Source organism: Nicotiana tomentosiformis, chromosome 5 (assembly GCF_000390325.3).
Source record: "Nicotiana tomentosiformis chromosome 5, ASM39032v3, whole genome shotgun sequence".
In the NCBI taxonomy this organism is placed as follows: domain Eukaryota; kingdom Viridiplantae; phylum Streptophyta; class Magnoliopsida; order Solanales; family Solanaceae; genus Nicotiana; species Nicotiana tomentosiformis.
Genome location: NC_090816.1, coordinates 90548648 through 90559419, shown reverse-complemented (window position 1 = coordinate 90559419; position 10772 = coordinate 90548648). Strand labels below are relative to the sequence as shown.

At 40.8% G+C, this 10772-nt stretch overlaps 1 protein-coding gene across 1 annotated transcript; it reads right to left on the bottom strand.

Moving 5' to 3' along the window:
• Positions 1–5707: 5707 nt before the first annotated feature.
• On the bottom strand, positions 5708–7035 carry LOC138892776 (uncharacterized). Its single transcript, XM_070176514.1, has 3 exons — positions 6888–7035; positions 6266–6620; positions 5708–6152 (listed from the first exon to the last, which is right to left on the bottom strand). The coding sequence occupies exons 1-3, from the start codon at positions 7033–7035 to the stop codon at positions 5708–5710; spliced, it is 948 nt and encodes a 315-aa protein (XP_070032615.1).
• Between the last annotated feature and the right edge of the window lie 3737 nt (positions 7036–10772).

The following is a 10772-nucleotide window of genomic DNA, read 5'->3' as shown; positions in this document are numbered from 1 at the left end:
AATGAGTCTCGAACATTACAGGATCAGGTTATCAGTCTCATTAGGGTTAAGAATAGGGGGGGAACATCATACTTGAACAGACTTAAATCAACTGTGCAGACATAGGTTGAATACTAGACATGGTGGAATTGTACTCAGATTATAGAAAAATAGTAGGCATTCAACCATAACAGGTACAACTACACAATTACTCATAAGAGATAGACTGGTCATAACAAATATTACTGATGTGCAAAGAAGTTCATTCAAGTAGGACTGTTTGCAACTAACATTTAGACTTGGATGTAAAGCATTCTTAGAGAGGACTCAAAGGACAGATAAGGAATGAAAAGCATTTGTATGAAGAAAGGAAAGCATTTTTTATATTCAGATTTTACAATCCCTAACCAAATAATACAGGGTTACCCTATATACCTTCATATATACCCTAGAGTCATCTAACAACATCCCAAAATTAGGAATAACAAAACTCCAAAGAACATGGCATAATAAGCATGAATACTGTAACATCAACCTTAAATATAGCATAACAGAGCTCAAAGAATATGGCATGAAGAAGAGAAAAACCTAAGTATAGGATAGCAGAAGTTAGAAGGGTACACCATGTTAAACATGAAGACTATAGCAGGACCTAAATCAGAGTAACATAACTTAGGAGAATATAACATAATGAGCATGAAGATTATAACTGAACAGAACACAACATGATGAGCATGAAGATTACAATAGGACATTAAAGTAAAGTATGAAGTCTAGGTAGATGTGAGAAATCATCAAGGCAGGTTAGGCAACTTAAACACATAGGTTGTTCAGTGCACAAATTGAGGTCATTAAAGTCACACAACTACTTAATTAACACTTGCTAAATATAATAGCTTATCATAGATCATTAACAAGTCATGATGAACTAAAAATAAATAATTACATACTAAATAAATACTATAACTAAGCAGTTAATCAAGAAAACAATAGCACGTTCATGATTTTCAAATAAAGTAATTAAGAGAGAGGGGATGGAGGGGTACTGACCTCCTCTTGGGCAACAAACCAAAAATGATTTTAACTTAGTTGTATGAGAAACCAAAGTTTCAAACTTTTGAGCATTGGAGGAACTCGAAAATAAAAGAAATGGAAATTAATCAGAGAGAGAGAGAGGGAGAGCCTTAAGCTTTGAAATCTCGATAGTTTTGATAATCGTATTAGGGCTTTAGTTTCTGATAGTCTGTTAGGTCTATCTTGTTGTGTGTTAGGTGAGATCATTGAAAGACCCTTTTATAGTGCCATTAATGGCTTAGGGTTTCAAAAAAATTCAAATTTAATATGGGAAGATGACGAGTACTATATGATGCAAGCATAGGCGAGTGAAGTCAGAGTGAGCAGAGGGGAAATCATTAGGGATTTTACCTGATAAGAGAGAAACTAATCGTTGAGGCATGAGAGACCTCTGGTCAGAACCCTAATACCCATAGGTCATTGCATTTGACCTCTAGGTGTCGAATATCAGCATTGAAGCCAGCTAACGTCTCAGACTCGCTTCGATTTGAAAAGATGAAGTAAGAAATATGGCGAGTTGAAATTTTACCTTTTTGGTCTGACTTTTTCGATTAGGGCTTTGAAATTGAATGGTGAAAATGGAAGGAGTGACGAGGTCTAGGATACAGGAGAAAAATGAATGGCCATGCATGCCATGAATTTGAAAGATTCAGCAGGAATCATGGCTAGGGAAGGCAAAGGAGATGAATATCTGATGAATTCGTGACCTTGCACGAATTTGTTTAAGGTCTGGTGATTGATTTGGCTTGTGAGGTTGAGAGAAAAGAGAGAAGAATGGGAAAGAGATGCGGTTGTGCAAGAGGAAATGATTTTAGGATTTTGGGTAATTGGGGTTGGTCTTTACGTTAAAGGGTAGGAGATAAGATCTGGGCCGTTGATCTTTTAGATCAACGGTCTTGATATTTAGGGATTAAACCAATTTTTGTGGAAAATTCGGTAGCCGCTAGATATTTGTGATCCAACGATCAAGATTAAAAACTCCGAGTATTTTGAAAATTAAAGGGGAAAGTAGAGTAAAATTGTGGGTCGTCGATCTAGGAAATAAACGGCTTAGATCAGCTGTGTTTGTTATGTGAGTGTGGGAGGTCGGTGAAGTGGCACAATCTCATTGGTTCAGGGAGAGGGACGCTGATCGCAACAGTGGCTTAGAGGGTCTTTGGACTGGGTGTTGTTTCCGGATTGGGCTTGTCATTTGGGCCAAATTAATTTAAAAGATGACCATCTTGTGTTTAATTAGAGATTTGTAATTGTAGCCTTTTTTTCCTTTTAACCCCTTTAAAATTAATTTAAATAAACTTAATTATTTTCAATAAAATATATTAGAAATTATAATCATCAAATATACTAGTAATCATTATAATTAATTATTTATAAAATACCTTGTCTTCTAAATTATAACACTAATTTTGAATTTAACAATATAATTAATCAAAATTTGAGAAATAATTCATGAAAATAATTATAAAGCCTAGATGGTGTATTTTAGAAAAGAGTAGGTATATTTGTAATTACACAATGTTAATACTGAGTGATTAATTTTGAAACTAATATTTAATTAATTTTTATAAAACAGGTATTTGTTGATTGAAAATACTTTCAAAATATTTATTGTAAATATTTAAGTATGAATAAATTAATTTTAAAAGGGAGGGTCAAAATTGGTCGTCAACAGCTGCCCCTCTTTGACCGGAGACGATGAAAGAGTTTTCGGGCAAAAAATTTGAACTGAAGTCAATTTTGTCCCGACTTCTGGCATACATTGCGGGGATGGCATATGGATTTAAGGAAGATTAAAGATTGCATGTTTTTAGGGAGAGTTGAGAAAGATTTTGGGAAGATTATGAGGAAGTTGGGGCCGAATTCTGGCTTTGAATTGCTTACATACCTCGGGCTTAACGAGGATCAGGCCTCATGTAGTTTTGGAGTGAGGATTTTGAGGAAACAATGCTCGCAGGAACTGCCCCAGTATCGTATTATGACGATACGGCAAGACAGAGGATTGGACACTTATGATAGCTTGAATTTTGTGGCTTGACTTGAAGGATTTGAAGATTTGGAGTTCCACTAGTCTTTTTGTGTCTGAACCTGGGTCCTTGGCCCACTAATGAGTTTGTTGTCCCTCATAGCATTGTAGTTTGGTTTGCTGCTTAGAAAGAGTTCCACGTTGCGATATTTGTTCCTTCAAAAAAAATGAAATACATACATACCCATATATTGCAATGCAGAATATATTATGATGTAATGTAGATGCTGAAGGAATGGTGATGCATGGATGTCGGCGAGCCATTATTTGGGATCGGGATGATGGGATACCTGAACTTGACTAGCTTTGTTAGCCGGGTTATATACCATTCCGCAGCTGTCGAGGCATTGAAAAGTGTTTCCACATGTTAGGAGAGCTTGACTTGTAGAGTGTGTCTACGCTTGTTGGGAGAGATTTGCACTGAGAAAATGTCTCCGCTTGTTAGGAGAGCTTGTTTCGTAGAGTGCGTCTCCATTTGTTGGGAGAGCATTGTACTGAGAAAATATAAAATAATCTTCGCTTGGGAGTGATCGACTTAAACGGTAACCATGCCTGAAGCTGCATGAGCAAAACGTCAAAACATTCAAGGTATTGCAAAGGAAAGAAAAGCATGCCCAAGATATAGTCTTGACTGCGAAGCTAAGTTACGGCCATCGATTGGCAAAACGTCGGTGACGAGGTTTGTGACTATCTATTCTGGCCTCTGTTGCTATGGAACGGTGGTGCGGATTATTCCGTTGGCATAATGAACAGTTTGCTATATAAGGCTTCGATTGGCGAAGCTGATGTTTGATTTGTACAGGGCGCTCTAATCGATTGAGCTGACAATTTGCAATATACATGACTTCAATTAGTGAAGCCGACGGCTCGTTTGTAAAATGTGCCCTAATTGGTTGAGCGGGCAGTTTGCTATATATAGGGCTTCAATTGGTGAAGCCAGCAGTTTGTTTTGTACGAGGTGCTCCAATTGGTTGAGCATGCGGTTTGCTATGTACAGGGCTTCAATTGGTGAATCCAGCGATTCATTTTGTACGAGGTGCTCCGATTGGTTCAGCAGACGGTTTGCTATGTATAGTGTGCCTTTTTTGTATCAGTGGTTTGACTCCAAGGTACCGGCAAGGATTCAAGGATTAGCTTCAGTTGTACCCGAAAGAATTCAAGTAATGGAGTAAAGTGAGATAATCATGGGAAAGTGGCGGATCTGTCATTTTCCCCAGTGTGGTCACAGCATTTCCTTGCTTCCTGTTGACCCTGCACTTAAATAAAAATTCTTAGTGGGAGCGGGGAAGTTGGTTTGTGTTGACCACAGTGTTGGTTTTTCCCAGCCCTTGATATGGTTATGCCATGGAGTTCGGTAGGTGGAAAAAATTACTATATTTTTTGAAAAATAATTTTGAAAAGCTTTGTTTTAAGGAAAGTGTTGTTGTTTCGAATTATGACATGTTACAAAAAATTATCCACACGCGAGCGTTTTTTATTGAAAACTCTATCCTGTTGATGTCGATCTTTCACGATGCTTGACGATGCGACTGCTTGCCGCTACGACTGCATCCTAGTTAAAACTAATGCATTACAAAGGTTTTTCCTAAGGTTATGACCGAACCCTTTCAGGTTGCCTACGTATCCAAAATGGAATCAGGTATGAACGTAGTTCGTGGATGATGACAAAATATGATGAAGATGATCGAGCCAGACTCAGGCAGCCTACGTATCCAAATGGAATCAGGTCAAGACGTAGTTCGATTACAATAGATACAAAAAGGATGAGATTAAGAATGAAATGGCCGAGTCTGACTCAGACTGCCTACGTATCCAAATGGAATGAAGCTAGAATGTAGTTCAATTACAAAAGAAGACTGAATCTGATGAGGATTACCTACGTATTCCTTTCTGAGGAAATCAAGTCGGCGTAGTTCCAGAGAAACATAAAAAATGATGTTTGGATCGTCTATTACAAAAGAAAGAAGGGGGAGAAACCAACCCCACGTGGGTTGCCTACGTATCCCTCCGTGGGAAGTCAGGTTGAATATAGTTCTGTTATAGCAAAAACCTAACTCAATTTGTCTTCAAATATAGTATCTCTTGATTGCGTCTGAGTTGATGGGCTTCGTGTTGATTATTCCATCAATTTCTGCCAAGATTAGAGCTCCACCCGACAATACTCGGTGAACCACGTAATGACCTTGCCAGTTTGGTGCGCACTTTCCTTTGGTTTCCTCTTGGTGGGGAAAGATTTTATTCAGGACCAAATGCCCTGGTGTGAACTGATGAGGCTTCACCCTTATGTTAAATGCACCGACAATCCTGTTCTGATATAGCTGACCATGGCATACTGCATCCATTCTCTTCTTGTCGATGAGCATGAGTTGCTCCTGTCTGACCTGTATCCACTCTGCATCGTCCAACTTAGCCTCTTTAAAGATGGTATCTCGACCTTTGCGGGTATCACAACTTCAGTGTCATATACTAACATGTACGGTGTTGCCCCAGTGGATGTTCTCATGGTGGTCCGATAACCGGTAAGGCGAAAGATAGTTTCTTGTGCCATTGCATGTGGTTGTCCACTATCTTTCGAAGAATTCTCTTAATTTTCATGTTGGCTGCCTTGACTGCCTAATTCATTTGTGGTCTTTAGGCTGTGGAATTGCGGTGAATGATTCTAAACTTCTCGCAGATTTCTCTCATGAAGTCGTTATTGAGGTTATCGGCATTGTCAATGATGATTGATTCTAGTATCCCGAATCTGCAGACGATGTTGTTTCTGACAAAATCCGTTACAACCTTCTTTGTGACGGCCTTGTAGGTAGATGCTTCGACCCATTTAGTGAAGTAGTTGATGGATAACAATATGAAGCGATGTCTATTTGACGCAACAGGCTCTATAGGTCCGATCATATCCATGCCCCAAGCAGCAAATGGCCAAGGTGAACCCATCACATTTAACTCATTCAGTGGAACTCGGATGAAATCGTTGTGAATCTGGCATTGGTGACACGTCTGTACGTAGCGGATATTGTCGCTTTCCATAGTCATCCAAAAGTATCCAGCTCTCAAGATCTTCTTGGCTAACGTGAACCTGTTTATATGAGTTCCACACGTACCTGCATGTATTTCTTCTAATAACTTGGTTACCTCGATAGCATCTACACATCTCAACAAACCCAATTGAGGAAAAAGTGATTCGCCAACCTCCTGAGGTCTCGCTTTTGACTATTAGTAGCATTTTTCGGGTACTCTTTGGTTGCAAGGAATCTCTTGATGTGATGATACCATGGTTTTCCATATGGCTCTTCATCCACAAGGAAGCAATAGGCATGTTGATCCATGATCTCCACCACAATAAGGTCGATGTAGTTCTTGTCTGGATGCTGAATCATGGATGATAGAGTTGCAAGGGCGTCAGCGAACCCGTTCAGAATCCTAGGGACATGCTTGAACTCAATCTTCATGAACTTCTTGCATAGTTCTTTCATGCAGTGCAGGTACGGAAGGATCTTGACATTTTTGGTGGACCATTCCCCTTGGACTTGGTGTATCAATAGATCTGAATCCCATAAGACCAAAAGTTATTTTACGTTCATGTCGACTACCATTCTGATCCCAAGGATGCACGCTTCGTATTTATCTATATTATTGGTACATGTGAATCTTATGTTTGCCGATGCTGGATAGTGTTGTCTGGATTCCGAAATTAGGACTGCCCCAATTCCGATTCCTTTAAAGTTTGCTGCTCCAAAGAAAAACATTCTCCATCCAGGGTATGACTCGGCAATATCTTCTCCAGAAAATAATACTTATTCGTCGGGAAAACACGTAGTGAGCGGCTCATAATCTCTGTCCACTAGATTCTCTATGAGGTGGTCAGTTAAAGCTTGCCCCTTGATAGCCTTCTGAGTTATGTACACAATGTCAAATTCACTGAGGACAACTTTCCATTTAGCGAACTTTCCTACCGGCATCGGCTTCTGGTAGATGTACTTGAGCGGGTCGAGCCGAGATATCAGATATGTAGTGTATGCTGACATGTAATGCCTTATTTTCTGGGCGATCCAAGTCAGAGCACAACAAGTGCGTTCTATCAAAGTATATTTGGCCTCGCATGGCCTGAACTTCTTACTTAAGTAGTAGATGGCCTGCTCCTTTCTCCCAGTTTCGTCATGTTGTCCCAGCACACAACCGAAGGCGTTACCCAAGACTGACAAATATAGTAACAATGGCTTTCCGGTCTAGTAGGGATCCAGCACTGGTAGATTTGACAGATACTCCTTGGTTTTGTCTAAGTCTTTCTGACGCTCTTCTATCCTTTTTTGTGGGAGCATCCTTTTTTAGCAACTTGAAAATGGGCTCACAGATTACCATGGATTGGGCTATGAAATGACTCATGTAATTTAGTCTTCCCAGGAAACTCATCACATATTTCTTACTCTTGGGTGGTGGAAATTCCTGAATGGCCTTGATTTTTGGTGGGTCTAGTTCTATCCCTTTCCTGCTTACAATGAAGCCCAACAGGTTTCCAACAAGGACTCTGAACGCGTACTTTGCCGGATTCAATTTCAAAATGTACCTCTGCAGGTGCTCGAAAAATTTCTTCAAGTCGTCCAAGTGCTCTGAACTCTTTCGATACTTGATCATGACGGAATCCACATATACTTCGATCTCCTTATGAATTATGTCGTGAAAAGGGGTCGTCATGGCCCTCATGTAGGTGGCATTGGCGTTCTTGACACCGAACGGCATGACTCTATAGCAGTAAACTCCCCAAGGTGTGGTGAAGGCTATCTTTTCTGCGTCTTCCTCATGCATCAAGATTTGGTGGTACCTAGAGAAACAATCCCCAAACAACTACAATTCATGCTTTGCGCAATTATCGATGAGGATGTGGATATTTGGTAAAGGGAAGTCGTCCTTTGGACTAGCTTTATTGGGATCTCGGTAATCCACGCATATCCTGATCTTTCCGTCTTTCTTAGGTACTGGGACCATATTTTCCAACCAGCTAGGATAATTGGTGACCCTTACCACATTCGGCTCTATCTGCTTGGTCACTTCCTTCTTTATCCTCAGTCTTAAATCAAGTTTGAATTTTCTAGGTTTCTGCTTGACCGACGGTCTGGTAGGATCGGTGGGCAGTCGATGCGAGACAATATCAGTACTTAATCTTGGCATGTCATCATATGACCATGCAAAAACATCAATGTATTGTTGGAGAAGCTCAACCAGTTTTTCCTTCTGCTTTGCTTCTAGATAAATGTTGATTCTGGTTTCTTTCACGTCTTCTTCACTTTCAAGGTTGACCACTTCCATTTCTTCGAGGTTGGGCTTTTTATGACTCTCCAGCTATTCGATCTACTGTGGGAGATTATTTGACATCATACTCTCGGCATACTCCTCATAATCTGGGTCATTTCGATCGACGGTTTTGTTACATATCACAATCGCAGAACACAGGTTTTTATTGTTTTGATTACAAGATTCTCGGCGAACCAAAGATGGACTGGCGGTCCAATTTCGCAGCTCTTCCCCTAGTTCAGCATCCCTGATGGTCAGTGTCTTAATATTAACTCTTTCACAGCATTCTTCAATCATATTCACGAACAGCTTTCCCATCACATCAATGATATCATCTTCCGGTATTGAACTCTAGCCCAAACTTGAAACATGCTCTAGCACAAAAACCTTTTTCCCGAAGCTACCGGTATGAGCTTACCCCACTGGAGGCTGATATCATATGGTGGCCCTTCCTTTCTGCATGTTAGGTTCAATTGGCTCTATGATCCCGTCCGACCTGGCTCCTAACCTCGTTCCTAGTATGTATCCATATTTTATCATCTCCCTCATAGCCATCTTGGATCTATACGACGACTGCATTCCCAAGTTCTGTTCAGTATCTTCCATTTCGGTGGTCTGCATGATTTCCACTGCATGGAAAGCAACTCCGTCTAGCCCTTCAATAAATGGGACAACATGCTCCAAATAAGTTGACTTGCCCCATTCGCCATAGACCACGACCTCCTACCATCCCTACTCAAATTTCGTGCATTGGTGTAGAATGGATAGGACAGCCCCTGCCATGTGTATTCAGGGCCTTTCTAGCGGCAAGTTGTATGAAGAAGAGATATCCATTACTTGAAACAATATGGGAAATTCAATCGTCCCGATCTGCAAAGCCAAATAAATTTCTCCGATGACATCCTTCTATGAACCATCAAAATCCCTTACCCTCATGTGACTTTCCTTAACTTCCCTCAAATGGATTCCCAACTCCCGCATGGTAGCGAGCGAGCAAATATTGACTCCTGCCCCTGTATCGACCAGCACTCGGGACACCACTTTGTCCTCGTATTTGACAGTGATATTAAGGGCTTTATTGTGACTTACGCCTTCAACAAGAAGTTCAGCTCTTATGAAAGTGATCATATTTGCTTCGACCATTTTCCCAATTGTCGCGGCCAGTGCCTCACTGGTGGTATTTCTTGGTACACTTGCCCCACTTAGTACTTTCAACAGGGCATCCTTATGACTGTCGAAGCTAATCAGCAAGTCCATGATTGATATCTGTGCTGGAGTTTTCTTCAGCTGCACTTACACAGAGTACTATTTGGTCGACATTCTCTTCCAGAATTTGGCGGCTTCTTGGTTTGTTATGTTCCTTATTTTAATCTGCTCTCTTCCCAAGTTCCCTCAATTTGCATCTTCAGGAGAGTGTTATCTCCCAGACCTAGTCATACCATGGGCTGTGGCAGAGTCTGTCATATTGGCCTTCTGGTCGTACATCTATGGGACAGTTTTGTATTCCTGACTCTCTTCATCCCCTGTAGCAACAGCAGGTTGTCGTTGATAAGTCTAAACTGTCACCGTAGGTCTCACTTGTACTGTAATCATTGGAGCCCTTTGAGGTGGGATCCCCGCGGCCTCTGCATTTCCTATTGTGACAATCGTTCCTTTCAAATTATATTGTTCATCCAATGTGATCATGTTGACCCCTAGTTTCGGTGATTTAGCAATGGATTCGATTCACATTGGGCGGTGCCGGAGTGCACTGAATGGCTCCTCTCTTGATTAGTGTTTCAATCTTATTTTTTAGCTTAAACCAATCTTCAGTATCATGCCCAAGCATGTTGGAATAGTACACGCACCTTTTAGTTGCATCAAAATACTTGGAGGGATACTCGGGAACCCTTCCTTCTACTGGATGTATCAATCCTGATCTTCTCAATCTCTCAAACAATTGGGCCAGCAGCTCAGCAATCAGGGTATCATTTCTGGAACCCCTCTCTTTAAAATTGGGACGAGGGTGTGGTGCATAAGTGGGTCGATTTTGGTAGGTAGTGGTTTGGAGAAGAGCATATGGTCGATTTCGATTCAACACAGAGATCACTCTTGATAGGTTCGCACTGGTAAACCTGCAAAAAAATCCATCTGATTCATTCCAAGAATATGCACATCGGTGGAGGTCAGAGGCCGCTAGTGCGCAAGACAGTGAATTAACCAATTATTTCATCAGAGCCCAGGAAGGGATATATTTCAAAAAAATGATGGACAAAAATTCCCCGAGCTGGTAAAGATGGGAGATTTCTTAGAAGAAGGTATAAAATTTGGTAAAGTACAGTCCATGGGTTCACAACAAGCGACCAGCAAGGCAATCTAATCAGGGTCAATCGATAGCGAAAAGAAGAAGAAAGATGAGGTCTCAGCA